General features: G+C 41.4%; 1 protein-coding gene across 3 annotated transcripts in view; it reads right to left on the bottom strand.

Moving 5' to 3' along the window:
- The window catches only part of LOC126475529 (sialin-like), a 93,119-nt gene that overhangs the window by 40,822 nt on the left and 34,455 nt on the right, over positions 1-17,842 (bottom strand). For 2 of the 3 annotated variants that reach the window (XM_050103466.1, XM_050103465.1), the window contains exons 3-6: positions 11,893-12,126; positions 9,695-9,779; positions 6,522-6,736; positions 2,128-2,277 (exon numbers count right to left, since the gene is read on the bottom strand). In XM_050103466.1, coding sequence (XP_049959423.1) covers positions 2,128-2,277; positions 6,522-6,736; positions 9,695-9,779; positions 11,893-12,126 — 684 coding nt within the window. The remainder of the gene's footprint in view (positions 1-2,127; positions 2,278-6,521; positions 6,737-9,694; positions 9,780-11,892; positions 12,127-17,842) is intronic. The other variant, XM_050103467.1, reaches the window with a different exon arrangement.

Genomic DNA, 17,842 nt, shown 5'->3' with positions numbered 1-17,842 from the left:
GACTCTCGATCACGGAACCCTGAGTTCGATTCCCGGCTTGGTCGGGATTTCCTCCGCTCGGGACTGGGTATACGTGTTGAACTCACTATCATTCCATCATCATCAACGCGCAGGTCGGCGAAGTGACGTCAACTAAAAAGACTAGCATGAAATGCCACATGCACATTTAATTTAATTTTGAAAGCTTTTTTCAGTTTTATTGTAAGTATGCATATTTTGTTTATTTGATTCACTTTAAACCGTCACCGCGCGTTCCATTCACGTAAGATCGAATTTTACGTGCTACATGTAGCTCTGCTTTATACCATCATATCTCGACAACAGGTAAAGATTACTGGATAAAAAAAATGGTTCAAATGGCTCTGAGCACTATGGGACTTAACAGCTGTGGTCATCAGTCCCCTAGAACTTAGAACTACTTAAACCTAACTAACCTAAGGACATCACACACATCCATGCCCGAGGCAGGATTCGAACCTGCGACTGTAGCAGTCGCACGGTTCCGGACTGCGCGCCTAGAACCGCGAGACCACCGCGGCCGGCTTACTGGATAAAAATGTTCGTAAATATAGACGTGGTGCGCTTCAAAAATCTCCAAGAAAAATGTGTTTTTCGCATGTTTTGCAGATAAAATCCGAAAGGTGCACACGCAAACGATACCATCAGCTGAACATTAGTTTCAGCCTAATTAATATCTTTTGCAAAAGGAATTAATCGATTTGCACAATTTGCCTGGGTCAGCTACGATTCGTCGTTCAAACCTTCCTTGATATACTGCAACATAGGTACGGAAGACAGAACGTAAGGAAGTTTGACAAAGGGCACGTTATATTGGCCGGCGCCTGGGAAGCTGTAACTCGTAAATGGCGAAGATGGGTGGCTATTTGCATGCTGCTGTTGTGAGTATGTATGAGAGTGGTTGAAGACCGGCGGAAACACGAATAGGCAACAATGTGTTGGATGTCCATTACAGGTCGCGGAGGCCGGGGGCTTGCCATCTCTGTAAAGCAGGATAGGGAGCGATCTGTGGCATATCTCTGGACAAAGAATAACGGTAGTGCAAGCACACGTGTTCAAGTTGCTGAGCATGGGGTCCGCAGCAGGTGACCCCTACAAGTTCGCATGTTGACCGAAAGGTGTCATCAGTTACAGTTGAACTTGGCGTAGTGTCATTGAGATCGGGACAATGGAGCTAAGGAAACTTGTCGAGTAGTCAGATGAATCAGATTTCTTTTTACACCAGGTCGATGGTGGTTTCCGGATACACCATCATGCAGGTGATGAGCTGCTTGAAAAATTTGCCGCGCCTCGGTCGCAGACCTGTGGGGACAGAACTGTGCTATGGGGAACGATCAGCTGGGCTTCTATGCGGCACCACGACATCCGTGGACTATGTGAGCACTAGTGCGGACTACTTATATCCTTTCACGCTAAATGTCTTCCCCACGCTGACGACATCTTCGAGCAGGATAAGTTTTCGTACCACTGGGCGAGTCTCGTGATACAGTGGTTTGAGGAGCATGACTGAATGTTGATGTGTTTACCATTAAATTTGCGTGATCTGAACCGATGGAACACAGCTTGAAAGTGTCAGACACCATCTCTGCTCCAAAAAATCATCGGCCCGAAATTTACAGAAATTGCTGATCTTTGCATAGACATCTGTTGCCATAGAGATCTGTTAACGTCTTGTTGAATCCGTGTCATTTATTTCCAGGGCAGCTATTACTCTTATTAAATGTTAGATTTTGTAAAAATATACGATCTGCTGTAAGACAATTTGATTAGGCAACATGTAACATATGTAGCAAACTGACGATAATAAAGGCTATAAATAACAATAAATATTATTTTATAATCTACGTTGACCTACGAAGCTATTATCTCTCTTCATTTCCTATGATCTTGTTCGCTTCACAACTCTTCACCACATTTTATATCGGCCAGATTGCAACTGATCAATTAATTCCCACTTCCGGCATTCCGTGCTCGAGTTCTGAGATCGTTAGGTTTGTTCAAGAAACTTGCAGTAATTTCCTTTTGAGAATGTGAAACAATGCAGACACTGAATCTGTATCACTAAAGGATACTTTTAGAGTTTTGGAGAAACTACTAGTAAACACTCACACTTCGGATATCATAATGCAAGACTTGGCCGAGGTAAAGCGGCAGCGTGACCAGCAAATAGAAGCTCCAGTCGAAGGTGATCATGATAGCAACGAGAGCCCAAATGGCTGGCGTTTTTATAATGCTCTTCCATGGCACGGGAAGGTTCTTCTGTAACATCAAAGAATAAAAGTACTTGAGTCAATGTAAACAATGACTTTTTTCTATGTAGGTTCAACAAAGTACGCAAAGATATGTTTGGTTTATTAATACAATTACGCAGACTATCTGTAACTGTGACGTCGTCTCTCCACTTGATGGTTGGAGAGACGACATCAAAGTTACAGATCGTCTGCGTAAACCAGTTACGTTGGCCACTGCTGCCTCGTAGATATGGATCGTGATAGCCCCTTCTGCGTCAACCTGAAGATGGTGCACTGAAGCGCCGAAACTGGTAGCTGCACAATAAGTAAGATCTTGAGGACGGCTGCAGGCGTTTCATTTTGTTACAACACTTACTGTTAAGATTCAACAATGTTCAAAAGATTTCTAATTGCGGTAAGAAGTTTTAGAGATTGTTCAACAGATATACATGGTGTTACAAAAAGGTACGGCCAGACTTTCAGGAAACACTCCTCACACACAAAGAAAGAAAATATGTTATGTGGAGATGTGTCAGAAACGCTTACATTCCATGTTAGAGCTCATTTTATTACTTCTCTTCAAATCACATTAATCATGGAATGGAAACACACAGCAACAGAACGTACCAGCGTGACTTCAAACACTTTGTTACAGGAAAGGTTCAAAATGTCCTCCGTTAGCGAGGATACATGCATCCACCCTCCGTCGCATGGAAACCCTGATGCGCTGATGCAGCCCTGGAGAATGGCGTATTGTATCACAGCTGTCCACAATATGAGCACGAAGAGTCTCTACATTTGGTACCGGGGTTTCGTAGACAAGAGCTTTCAAATGCCCCCATAAATGAAAGTCAAGAGGGTTGAGGTCAGGAGAGCGTGGAGGCCATGGAATTGGTCCGTCTCTACCAATCCATCGGTCACCGAATCTGTTGTTGAGAAGCGTACGAACACTTCGACTGAAATGTGCAGGAGCTCCATCGTGCATGAACCACATGTGTCGTACTTGTAAAGGCACATGTTCTAGCAGCACAGGTAGAGTATCGCGTATGAAATCATGGCGGTGAATTGAGGAAGCACAGTACATACTGACGAAACTAAAATGAGCTCTAACATGGAAATTAAGCGTTTCCGGACACATGTCCACATAACATATTTTCTTTATTTGTCTGTGAGGAATGTTTCCTGAAAGTTTGGCCGTACCTTTTTGTAACACCCTGTATAATTTCAGAGTCAGCGTCTTGTATCTTGTACATTTACTTTATGAGCCCACGCCAACAGTAAACGGTCGTTAAAACACACTTAACTTCTTAGCAACTAATAATCCTGGGCTATTAATAAGTCCATGTTTACTGGACTTTTCTTTTCTTGTTTTAGGTCACACTACCACCTCCAAAAGCTGTTGGTGGAGTTCTGGTTGAGCACGTTTGTCATATGGGACATGAAGTTTGGATCAGCTAGTACACATAAACAAAGGCTACCATCAGTATCAAAACTTGTATACGAAAAACATGCGAGGCAATACTGCTCCTACGTCTGATCTTAGAAGAAAGTCAAACCTTCATTCATAGTATTCGTAGACTTTGAGAAAGCTTTTGATGGTATTGACTAGACTACACTCTTTGAAATTTTAAAGGTAGCTGGGACGAAATACAGTGACCGAAAGGTTATTTACGACTTGTACACAGACCACATTGCAGTTATAAGAGTCGCAGGGCAGTAGACGTGAACGGAGTGAGGCTCAGGGGAGAGAGCCTATCCCTCACGCTAATCTGTACACTGAACAGGCTGTAAAGGAAACCAGAGGGAAATTTAAAGTTCAGGATGAAAAAAAAAAAAAAAGCTTTTGAAGTTTGCTGTTGACATTGTAATTCTTTCATAGGGGCAACGGACTTGGAAGAGCATTTCAGTGGAGTAAGCAGTGTCTTGAAAAGACATTATAACGTAAACAACAACAAAAGTAATACACAGGTGAGGGAATGTAATCGAATTAAATCGGGCGATCCTGTGGGAGTTAGATTAGGAAATCAGACACTAAAAGTGGTAGGTACGTTTTGGTATTTTGAGCGCAAAACAACTGATGACATCCGAAGTAAAGAGGACATAAAAATAGATTGAGAATACCAAGAAAAGCATTTATGAGCAAAGGAAATTTGGTAACATCTAATATACATTTAAATGATTGGAAGTCTCATGTCTTGCTAATTATTTACTAATTCAGTAATCAGCAAAGACATGTAACATCTCACCATAATTTTCAGTGAGTGAACAGCTACAACCCAGATGTACGGCGACGTCGCCAGTGGATAATTAGCAAGTTAACATTTGCTGTAGGAAGATGTCCAACTTGGGTGCTATGAGGCCTCAATATCACTGCACCAGGGATGTTGCAGACTCATCCCGAAAACAATAATATACAAGCACATTACAATAATCTTCACTAAAATCACGGCCACGTTATCTAGAACTCTTTTTACTGTATGGACAAACATCTTGTTCGCTATGATTCTTTCATTACCTTCATGCAATAAATATGGAAATGCACTTCTTAATTATTTGGTCTCACTTTACATTTCCCATTCGGATAGGAAGTTGTTGTTGTTGTGGTCTTCAGTCCAGAGACTGGTTTGATGCAGCTTTCCATGCTATTCTATCCTGTGCAAGCTTCTTCATCTCCCACTAACCATTGCAACCTACATCCTTCTGAATCTGCTTAGTGTATTCATCTCTTGGTCTCCCTCTACGAATTTTACTCTCCACGCTTCTCTCCAATACTAAATTGGTGATCCCTTGATGCTTCAGAACATGTCCTACCAACCGATCCCTTCTAGTCAAGTTGTGCCACAAATTTCTCTTCTCCCCAATTCCATTCAATACCTCATTAGTCATGTGACCTACCCATATAATCTGCAGCATTCTTCTGTAGCACCACATTTCGAAAGCTTCTATTCTTTTCTTGTCTAAATTATTTATCGTCCATGTTTCACTTGCATACATGGCTATAATCCACACAAATACTTTCAGAAACGACTTCCTGACATTTCAATCTATACTCGATGTTAACAAATTTCTCTTCTTCAGAAACGCTTTCCTTGCCATTGCCAGTCTACATTTTATATCCTCTCTTCTTCGACCATCATCAGTTATTTTGCTCCCAAATAGCAAAACTCCTTTACTACTTAAAGTCTCTCATTTCATAGTATAGTTCCCTCAGCATCATCCGATTTTATTCGACTACATTCCACTATCCTCGTTTGCTTTTGTGGATGTTCATCTTATATCCTCCTTTCAAGACACTGTCCTTTCCGTTCAGTTGCTCCTCTAGGTCCTTTGCTGTCTCTGACAGAATTACAATATGATCGGCGAACCTCAACGTTTTTATTTCTTCTCCATGCATTTTAAATCCTACTCCGAATTTCTTTTATTTCCTTTACTGCTTGCTCAATATACAGATTGAATAACAACGGGCATACGCTACAACCCTGTCTCACTCCCTTCCCAACCACTGCTTCCCTTGCATACCCATCGACTGTTATAACTGCCATCTGGTTTCTGTGCAAATTGTGAATATCCGCCGGCCGCTGTGGTCAAGTGGTTCTAGGCGCTTCAGACCGGAACCACACGGCTGCTACGGTCGCAGGTTCGAATCCTGTCTCGGACATGGATTTGTGTGATGTCCTTAGGTTAGTTAGGTTTAAGTATTTCTAAGTCTAGGGGACTGATGACCTTAGATGTTAAGTCCCATAGTGCTTAGAGCCACTTGAACTATTTTTTTGTAAGTAGCCTTTCTCTCCGTGTATTTTACCCGTGCCACCTTAAGAATTTGGAAGAGTATTCCAGTGAACACTGTCAAAAGCTTTCTCTAGGTCTATAAATGCTAGAAACGTAGGTTTACCTTTCCTTACTCTATCTTCTAATATAAGTCGTAGGGTCAGTATTGCCTCATGTGTTCCAACATTTCTAAGGAATTCAAACTGATATTCCCCAAGATCGGCTTCTACCAGTTTTTCCATTGGACACATTTGCCAGTAAATAAGCATACCCTATTAGAGCTGGGAAAAACAGTGCAACTAAGATAAGGCATGTGTGTGAGTCAGTTGACTACTGTACGGCTACTCCTTGCTCACCTATCGGCTTGATACTTCTCACTACTATCAGCCATCACTGAAGAGGACCCTCCACACCAGGTTCTCAGCAGGGAAGCTGCGTAGTCAACTATAAATTCACCTGTTTGAAGTAATGGAAAGCTATGGTAGGTGTGTGCGCTTATGTTACCTTGGCAGCTGACTTTATCGTAGCTTCGATGTAGCTGCGTTCGACTGGGTCGATGTACGGGTGCTGTGCCGGCGAATCTGCAGCCTGCAGGAACCAAGACACACTCCATAGAATCCCAACGCCTCCAAAAACGTAAAAGGAAAGTGGCCAGCCAATCACAGTCTCGCAAAGGGCGCCCGTCACCGCCATGGACACCAAGTTTCCAATAAACATCCCTGTCAGCAAAGCGAAATCTCATTAAGCCAAGGGTATCATCTGTCAGACTAACTTGCTAAAGCAAGTTGCTGTGAGAAATTAAAATAACATAGTGAGTAAAAAAAAAAAGCAATAAACTTCCTTATAAACTAAAATTTATGCCTCGGATTATGTGACTTATATTCAAGTCGACACACTTATAATAGCGATAAACCACATCTTGTATCTCCGTGTCCGCAGCTCGTGGTCGTGCGGTAGCGTTCTCGCTTCTCACGCCCGGGTTCCCGGGTTCGATTCCCGGCGGGGTCAGGGATTTTCTCTGCCTCGTGATGACTGGGTGTTGTGTGCTGTCCTTAGGTCAGTTAGGTTTAAGTAGTTCTAAGTTCTAGGGGACTGATGACCATAGATGTTAAGTCCCATAGTGCTCATAGCCATTTGAACCATTTTTGTATCTCTGTATGGAAGAAAAGTGGTACATGTTGGTAAATCAGCCACAAAATTGAGAGCATCATCATACAAGTGATATCCTTCCACAAGGTCTGCTGCTAATGCAAACATGTCAGGGAAGAGATATATAGAATACAACTGACGAGAGGAGAAAATGCAACAATGTAACAAACGGAGAAACCAAAAGGGAATATAGATGTTAAAGAAAGAAACTGACGGGAAGTGCAAAATGAAAGAGAAGGCTGTAGAAACGCGTGCGATTATGGGAAACTGGATGCCGCTTAAAGTAAGCAAAAGAAACAGTTGTGAGAAAAGAGCAGCAGCTATATAAATATAAAGAGTTCATATCAAAAACCAGCACAAATCAAAGAAATAGAGGTTGAAAGGTGGGAGTAATATGCAGGGGGGATCAGAAACATTTTCAAAAGCATGTAAGGATAGGTTATGCCGAGAAATAATTGTTTAGAATCGATACGTTGCACCGTTACCTAGTTAATTAGCATTGAAATTAGCCAATCAGGCCACTGCGCTCCCAAATTCGAGCACAATTAACGTCGGTTCTTCTCATAGGTGGATGCTAATACAAGAGACTGCTTAGCCTTTGGCTCCAGTTCGTTCTTTACCATCATCCCATGTCCAGTTTCTGTATCGCTGTCTTGTTCGGTTTTAGGGAACCAAATGAGGAACACGTTTGCCGACACCGTCTCTGGCGAGCTGCTTGAATCTGCTCACGCAACGGCCTAACTGGCTAAATTCAATGCTAATTGATTCGGAAAGGGCACAATGTGTCCAGTTTTTTTTTCTGAACACTTACGTCTCAGCACAGCCAAACCTACAACACCCTTACAAGCTTTTCAGACTGTGTGCGACCACCTGTGTGAAGAAGAACTGTAAAAATCAAACTTAAAGCTATGTTATGGAAAGGGAGGATGAAGTGCATGTTGTTGAGATGGAAGATAAGATTTTCGTATTACCGAACTATCAGTTTAATAAGTCATGGTTGCAAAGTACTAACGTGAATTATGCACAGAAGAATGGAGCGATTACTAGAAGACGGCTTGCGTTAAGATCAATTTGGGTACCGGAGAAATGTAGGAACACACGAGGCAGCACTTACCCTGTGGCCTATCTTAGGAGTTAGACTGAAAAAGAAGTCACCATACATTAATAGCAATAATAGATTTAGTTAAAGCTTTTGACAATCTTGACTCGAATACATTCTTTAAAATTCCTACGATAATACGGGTACGATACAGAAAGTGGAGGTTTACTCGTATCTACAGCTTCTACAGAAACCACACTACAGCTAAATGTGGACGAAATGAAACGGACGGGAAGAAAGTGAGAGTTTCTTTGTCTATCCCCAGCGTTATTCAGTATGCATATTAAGCAAGCAATAAAACGAACTGAGGAGGAATTTAGAAAACGGATTAAAGTTGAGGGAGAAGAAATAAAAAAGTTTTACCGATGACACCATAAATCTCTTGGAGACAGCTAAGGACTTGGCACATCTGTGGAAAGGTATTAACGCTCTATCTAAAAGAGGGTAGAACATCAACAAATATAAAACAGTAATAATAGAGTATAGACGAACTAAACTAGGTGATGCTATGGGAAATGAGACACTGAAAGTTGCAGATGAATTTCGATATTTGAGAATAAAGAAAAGAAAAGAAAAGAAAAGGCTGATGAAGGCAGAAGGGAATGGACACAAAATGCAGACTGGTAATACTTTACGATATAAATTTCAGGATTCTGAAGTCTTTTCTGAAAGTAATTGGAGTGTAGTCTTGTTAATTTGTTAATAGAGGGAAATACGTGTGTGTGTGGTGATTGGGGAAGGAAACATTGTTGAAGAAGACCAAGGATTGTCTACAACAAGTATGTTCAGATAGATATAAGGTGCTGTATGCAGTGGTGAAGTGACTTGTACCAGACAGTTTAACGTTGAGAACTGCATCAAACCAGTCTTCGGACTGAAGACCACAACAACAAAACACGTGAACGAGCTGGATTACATCCTCTGAATGTTGACAGTCAATGTCCCAGGTTGTATGGTGGTTGTCATGTTCCTGACGTTTTGTCCGGAGCTGCACTGGACGTTTTCAGAGGCACCCCTGGTTTCGACTGACGAGTTGGATGTCGGAGATCGACGAGAATACCATGAAAAAGGGCCGAGATAGAAGTTTACACGTGATCGGCAGAGGTAATTCTTGTCAAAGATAAAACATAACTATCGAACAGTTGTCTGTCAAAAATGGAACTATCTGATTATGTAGAGCTAATGTTCATCAAATATCACTAAGTTTCATGATTTCTTCATTTCTGTGAAAATCTTTAAGAGATTGATGAAATAGCCATTGCTATGTGAAGTCTTCTCGAATTTCACTCTTCGTTAGATACCATGCGAGAAAAAACATGTGTCAAGTATCCGACAGTCCTAACGAGAACGTACACCATAAATGACCCATACCTTAACATGGTCCACTATTTACTGAAAGGAAGTTAAAACAAAATTTGTTGATGCTTACCTAGGAAAATAAGGGAAAACAGGCTCCTTTCGTGGTCAGGTGCCCACGTGCAAACAGTCGTCTGAATAGCTGGTATTGTGCCACCCTTGAAATAAAAGAGACTTTCTTTATGTTTGATCCTAGAGACGGATAAAAATAAATAAGTTCAGTTTCAGCTGAGCAATTAAGCAGTAAGTTACGCTGTATGGATTTTCTGGCTGGGAGATTCCCAGTGGCAGATTCAGCTGCCTAATTTGAAAGTTTAATTTCTATCATTCTAAAATTGTGAGGGTTTTGTGTTTAAGTGTACTGGTAAGTGTGGGTGAGTGTAATATGCGTGTATAGTGTGGTGTCATGTTTTTCATGATGATGATAGAAGAGAGAGAGGGTGAAACCCAGTGCTAGTGGTTTACTCCTGTCGAATAGCACCAAAGGGGTCATCGAGATTAACATCCCCATCCGACGCAGGTCTCACTATCAACAGTGCCACAAGCCCTCATTTCACGAGACGCTGTAGAAAAGTTTGGATTTTAATCTAAGACATTGAAGCACAGACGGTTTATCAGGGACTTTACGCCACCATCCCTAGTCCCTTTCGCCACGATGTAAAAGTAAGTAAGCAGCAACAGGTGCCGTACCCAGGCGGTTAATCACCCAAGTACTGACCGCGGCCTACGTTGCTCAACTTCGGTGATCTGAAGAGGAGTATATTTTTTTCATTACTTTTCATCGCCTAAAAAAACATTTTCCAAACGTGAAATAAAAATTGTCATCAAATTAAATATATTCCGCTTTTTCTGCAATTCTGACCTTTTTTAATATATCAAAAAAGACTGAAACTGTGGAGTGCCTTTGTTGCACCAAACTAGTGGTAAAGTGTATGGAGGGGACTGACAGAACGTAATGTATAGCTACAGTCGCAGCAATAGAAAAAAGTTAAATGTATGGGTAAGGGAGCCAAGGAATAAAATCGAAGGGCGTAATCTATACCACCAATAACCGTTACTGCATTGTGCGCTGGACTGGAAACAAAAACAGCCGAGGATCGTTCCTCAGTTAAAAAGAAAAAGGGGGCACACACCGCAGCACAGTGCAAGGGGTCATGACAAAACTCTCCCAAAGCTTAATCATACAAGTACGACTTCTCATACTGAATAAGTTATATTCCATATTGATACGTGCATTGTTGCATCACCTCTTTTACTCCAAGCTTCTCCTATCCCTGGTGGTGGTGGTGGTTAGTGTTTAACGTCCCGTCGACAACAAGGTCATTAGAGACGGAGCGCAAGCTCGGGTTGGGGAAGGATTGGGAAGGAAGTCGGCCGTGCCCTTTCAAGGGAACCATCCCGGCATTTGCCTGAAACGATTTAGGGAAATCACGGAAAACCTAAATCAGGATGGCTGGAGACGGGATTGAACCGTTGTCCTCCCGATCCTATCCCTGGTGATCCAGCTACTAGTGAAGCGTACTCGATAAACAATTGGAAAAATATTGTCTATATTTTGGGAGTGCATTTAACGAGGTACGGCCGTCAGTAGTAAAGCCAGTAAAATGAGATACAGCTTTCATTGAATGGATATCTGTTGGACTCAAACATTTTATGCACTTATGCTCGAGAATACAAGGACATGTAGAACGCACGGTGACCTAAAGCCACAGGTCTTTACTATTTGTGAGATAAATACAACGGATAAATCTAGCTTGTCTTCCGGAAGGGCTTGTGTGTTGCGCCAGAATTGTAAGGCAATTGAATGCAGAATATGTATTGTAGTTTTTAATGTGATCTGTCTTTGTCTCGGCGTATTGATGATTAAAAATACCTTGACAACTGAAAAAGTGTGTGTTACAGGAGTCGGCGTTCTGCAGTTCGTGATTGCAAAAGTGTGACACACGATGTCTGGGAAATATATTGAACACTTCTAGTGCCCCTATAATTTGGTGCCTTTACCTAAGAATGTTCTGTCTAGACGCTAGATTATTCTCAGAAGATGCAAGCTGTTTTTTGTTTCATCGCTAACATCATAAGATGTAATTTTAAGTTTAATTGGAAGTTATATCATGGTGATATTTGTCTGACGACATGTTTATGTTAGTTCAGTTATGAAATTGTGCACCAGTGCATACCAATAAATTATTTCAATACGCTAATCAGTGACGTTATTAGCACATTAAGCATTCATCAAATAATTTACTATGAAGATGGAAGAAGTAAAAGTACCTGAGCGAGTCCCTGGCAGAATCTGTTCATAAACAGCGCGTAGTAGCCAGCCCAAGCAGACAGTGGTGTCAGAATCGCCAGCAGAGATGAGACAAGAACGCTGAATAGCAAGACGACTTTACCACCGAAACGGTCAGCGAGCACACCGCCTGGAATGTGACCGAGCGTGTATCCGTAGTAGAAGCCGGCCAGGATCTCTCCTTGCATCTGCGTGTCCCAGATGAATTCCCCATCCTGCAATTAGGATACGAGATTTGACCTGTTTATTTAGTACCAGAAATGAGAACGCTACTATCGGAAAACATCATCTGCACAATACCCAAGATTCCAAGAGCCCGCAAGTGCAAGAACTGCCGCACAATCAGCTTAACAGTTCAAAGTTGCTAACAAGAATAATGCACAAAGAATGTAAAGGGAAGTTGAGGACGTGTTAGGTGACGATCAGTTTGGCGTTAGCAAAGGGCACCATTGCGGTTGATAATGCAAGCGAGATTACAGAAAAATCAAGGCACTTTCATAAGATTTGTCGATCTGGAAAAAGCGTTTGACAATATGAAATGGTGCTAGATGTTCGAAATTTTGAGGAAAACTGGGATAAGCTACAGGGAGAGGCGGGTAACATACAACATGCACAAGAGCCAAGAGCGAATAATAAGAGAGGAAGATCAAGAACGAAGTGCTCAGATTAAAAGGGGTACAAGATAGGGATGTAGTCTTTCGCCCCTACTATCCAATCTATACATCGAAGAAGCAATGAGGGAAGTAGAAGAAAGGTTCAAGAGTGCAATTAAAATTCAAGGTGAAAGTATATCAGTGAAAAGATTCGCTGGTGACATTGCTATTCTCAGTGAAATTGAAGAAGAATTACAAGATCTGCAGAATGGAATGAGCAGTCTACTGAGTACAGAATATGGATTGAGATTAAATCGAAGAAAACCAAAAGTAATGAGAAGTGGCAGAAATGAGTTCGGCGAAGAACTTAACATCAGGATTGATGGTAACGAAGTAGATGAAGTTAAATAATTCTACTAACTAGACAGTAAAATAGCCCATGACGGACGGAGTAAGGAGGACATCGAAAGCAGACTAGCACTGGCAAAAAGCGCATTCTTGGCCAACATAGGACTTAATTTCAGGAAGAAATTTCTGCGAATGTACGTTTGGAGCGCATCATAGTATGGTAGTGAAACTCGAAATGGGGGGAAACTGGAAAAGAAGATAATCGAAGCATTTGAGACCTGGTGCTACGGACGAATGTTGAAAAATAGGTGGACTGATAAGGTAAGGAATGAGGAAGTTCTGGGCAGAATCGGAGAGGAAAGGAGTATATGGAAAGCACTGACAAGAAGAATGGAATAAATGGTAGAAATCGGTTAAGTCATCAGAGAAGAGCTTTCGTGGTACTAGAGGCAGCTGTAGGGGGTAAAAACTGTAGAGAAAGACAAATATTGGAATTCATCGAGCAAACAATTGAGGACGTAGGTTGAAAGTGCTACTCTGAGCTGAACAGGGTGGCACAGGAGAGGAATTTGTAGCGAGCCGCATCAAACCAGGCATAACAGACTTACAAAAAGTAATAGTTTAATACACATCCAACCGACGTTAAGTACTAATTTCCAAGACCGTAGTCGCTATGAGTTGTTTAAGAGTGTAACTTGTGTAAATAACGCGCTGTGGTTTTGTTAAACATTTAAAGTTGCATATTTATGATCTCGAAAAGTGTGCATTTTTTGGAAAATTGTAACAAAACTGTAAATAAAGATGAAGGAAAACTACACGACGGGGCGTTTTCAGAAATATGACTGGGCACAATACTCTGCTGTAAATTGCAAGTACGAAGTTTCCCAAAAGGCTGAGGCATATATCAGATGTGTAGGTATGCAGATCACATGCACATCCAGTCACAATGGCATACAGAATACAAATGATGAGTCAGCTGATAGTTGGATTGGTGGGGGAAAACATTTATTTCTGGGTAATAGAGCGTTATAATTGATATTAAATGATGACGATAAAAGTAATAGGTAATTAATAATGGTGACACAGTGACATGTCTTTAACAATGGTGATGAAAATTATATGTCATTAATTACACTATCTGGGCAACATATTGTGACAGATCATTAAGAAAAGTGATCAAGATAAGTGACTGACGTGCAGAAAACTATAGACACCTTGCCTCAGGAGGACCTCGACCTGTGGCCTTGAAGGACAAATGTCTCAGGACGGTAACCTTGACCGAAGACCTTTCGATGATCTAGCAATAGCCGGCCGTTGTGGCCGAGCGGCTCTAGGTGCTTCAGTATGGAACCGCACGACTGCTACGGTCGCATCTACATCTACATCTACGCAGGTTCGAATCCTGCCTCGGGCATGGATATGTGTGATGTCCTTAGTTAGGTTTAAGTAGTTCTAAGTTCTAGGAGACTGATGACCTCAGATGTTAAGTCCCATAGTGCTCAGAGCCATTTGAAACATTTTTTGATCTAGCAACAATTCAGACTGCGTATGGAGTGGTACATCACCACTACTGTGGAATACAAAAACGAAAGATCGTTGTTTTGTAATTTATGTTGTAGCTAACATTGTTGGGTAAGCAAATCCCTCTAAATTGCCTATCTTGTTTTTCAAATCATTGTGCAGTCGATCAGCACACCAGTTCCCTACGGAATCCAATCTGACATAAATGGGATCTGGTTGCGGATGGATACAAAACACTAAAAAAACGATTTGTTTACAATTAGTTATTTTATTAAATTATTACTTACTAATTGTTGAACTTATGACAGCTCAGTAAATTGAGTGAAAAGTTTAAAATGTCTCAGATGTCCCATCTCAACTGCCTTCGGTTGTATCATCCTACCCATCGTATTTTTCTTATTCATGTTCTTCTTTCCTGCTGCTATCTTCTTTCTCGAAATCTTCCTTCGGTATATTTTCTGCATGCTGAACAGATTTGTGCCATTGTTCGATTGTAACGTTTTTGAAGGCCTCGTGAAGTAAGTGCTCATCATCTGCGGTTATGAACACGTTGTTTTCCGCGGCTACTTCTCTATGGACCTGGGCGGAAATGAGCTCAATAGTGTTGTCCTGGTAATGATAAGGCGGTAGCCCATTTCACTTGTCAGTACATCCATCTCATAACGATTCTTCTTAGTTTAAACTAACCTTCTCCAGTATCTCAGCTCTTGTATCTGCAGCTGACAAGGCAAAATTTTTCACGGTTAGCGAGGTGGCTACGTCAGCCTTTCGCTTCATGACTACGGATAAATTAAAAAAAAGTCTTAAAACAATTTTGAAAGTTAGATGTGTTCATTTCTGACTGATAATCATCTGACGTGTTTGTTTTGCTACATCTGCAAACTAATTTACTCTCTTTAATGAAAGCAGTCTACATTCACCCGACAGGCACAACAATCAGCCTCGCCCAACAGGTACCTTAAGTGCCCTGCTTTGGCTAGAATTCTGCCAGATGTACTTTAGTAAATCATTCTGAGTAACCAAGTTTCATCCAAATAGAATATAGGTCGCATGTCACCTGAAGTACGCAGCGAATTAACCTTCACAAAAATTTAATTCTGGAGGTCACTATGTCGTTGCATTCGAGTAGAAATTGACTGTCATAATTTTGAAGGAAGGTTGTATTTAAATCTTAAATCGTTTAATGAGCGTCCCACAGATCTATCAGAACATGAAAAATTTATTTCTTTAATTAAATTGTTCTCAATTTGTCTAATGTTGTGTACTCACCATGTCGTAAAATTCCTAAACTTCCTGCCTGATAACGATTTTATCAAAGTCGCTCAGTTTAGTTAAAGAACGGTGCTGTTTAATGTATTTTCGTGGGAGAATCGGATGTTGGTCGTTTTTACTCACGACACACTCCTTGAATAGTTCTTAAACCAACGCCATAATTTGCAGCAAAAATAGCCCGTACGTTAGTGAGGTTTTTTCTTACAGTGGTCGTTTTTTCGGTAATATATCACTACATTTCTTGATATCATCGCTGTTCATTATGTCTACTTCTGCAAGTTTCTCCTAAGGAGTGAGTATGTAGATGCAAACACTTCACTAGCGTGGTCTGCAAGATTTTTAAATATCTATAGACATTGTCGATTATGGATTTCCTGTGCTTTCTTCAACCGCATTCTTCCTGCTGTCAAAGTGCGTCTTCTTGGAGTTATTTGTAATCTAACTCCACATGGCACAGGGAAAATGTCTCTTTCTTCCAGCTTTTCCATTTTAAGATTGCACAAACCCTTCCAGTTAGTAAATAAATTGCACAAGCAATATCATAAAACAACTTTTTTACTTCAAGTCAAACTGCCGAAACTAATAACTATGTACGAAATGGTAATCGAGAAATGTGCGAAGATCTACAAACTGTGCCGCTCCTGACTTCTACTGGACGCTCCGAGTTGCCATTTTTGAATGCTGCAGAGAGAGCGCTACGCGAGACAAGGCACAAGTGCAGCACCAGTGCGGTCGCAGACACCTGCCAATGCGCTTGAGCAGAGCTGCAGTGTGAGAGTATCATGTGTAGCAGTTTGAAACCGGAATTTCGTTGCAATAATTACATGTCTGTATTCTGAAAGTGATAAACAATATTTTATTCAAAATAATCTCCACTGCTATTTATAAATTTCTCCCACCTCTCCGGCAGCAAAAAACAGTTCTTCTTTTGAACTGAACCAAAAATGTCCAAATGTGTGTGAAATCTTATGGGACTTAACTGCTAAGGTCGTCAGTCCCTAAGCTTACACACTACTAGACCTAAATTATCCTAAGGACAAACACACACACCCATGCCCGAGGGAGGACTCAAACCTCCGCCGGGACCAGCCGCACAGTCCATAACTGCAGCGCCTTAGACCGCTCGGCTAATCCCTCGCGGCGAACTGAACCAGTCAGCAATCCATTTTCGTACATTTTAATACGAATTAAAACTTTGCTCAGAGAGAGAGAGTGTTCCAGTGAAGCAAACAGATGATAATCGGATGAAGCCAAGTGTGGAGAATAAGCCGCGTGCCCTAGCATTTCCGAGCTGAACGTCTCGATCGTTTCCCTGCTCCGTTTTGCTGTGTGTGATGGGACGTTATCATGGAGCGACATGACTGTGTTGCCTTTTTCCATATTCCGGTGGTTTTTCACGGAATGCTCGATGTAAATTGATCATTTACTGTTGGTGGCAATCAGTGTTGACGGTTTCACCACGTTTTAGCAGTTCGTAATAGATGACACCCTTCTGATCCCACCAAACACAGAGCATTTTGCCCGTTCCTATCACTAGCCGTGGATCCACATATGCTACCGTCTTCAACAACAGCAGTAGCTCCAGCAACACAATTTCATCGTCGGCTCTGAGTTTCGTTGTATGTACAGTACTGAAGTAAGACTGTTCATTGGTAGATGTCTTCTTTCCAAAGCGAATTGGTCTTACAGCAAATGTCGATGGTTTGTCTGGATTCATCCATGATTTACGACGCTGAGGATTCTCAAAATATATCCATTTTTCATCACCTGTCACTATTCGAAGGAGAAACGACTTTCTTTTGTATTTGGCGAGCAGTATTTCACAAATGGTCTTTCGATTTCCTTGCTGTCTTTCATTCAGTTCATGCGGATCCCACTTTTCCACTTTCTCCACCTTTCCCATAGCTTTCAACCGAAGAGAAACGGCTTCCTGTTGAATTTGGGTGTCATCTTCATCCAATAAGGCCTGCGATTCGTTGTCTTCGAACTTTTTTCGGTGGTTTCCTGCGCTCGTCTTTCTCACGACAAAATCACCATTTTTTAATTTTTTGAACCACTCGAAACACTGTGTTTTACCAAGAGCATGTTCGCCGAAAGCTTCGACAAGCATTCGATGCGGTTCTGCAGCAGTTTTCTTCAAATGATAACAGAAAACCAATGCCGTCCGCAACTCGTAGTTCATTGGCACAAAACTTGA

The sequence above is a fragment of the Schistocerca serialis genome, chromosome 4, assembly GCF_023864345.2.
Source record: "Schistocerca serialis cubense isolate TAMUIC-IGC-003099 chromosome 4, iqSchSeri2.2, whole genome shotgun sequence".
Classification (NCBI taxonomy): domain Eukaryota; kingdom Metazoa; phylum Arthropoda; class Insecta; order Orthoptera; family Acrididae; genus Schistocerca; species Schistocerca serialis.
The sequence above is the reverse complement of the archived record's forward strand: the minus strand, read 5'-3'. Positions and strand labels throughout refer to the sequence as shown.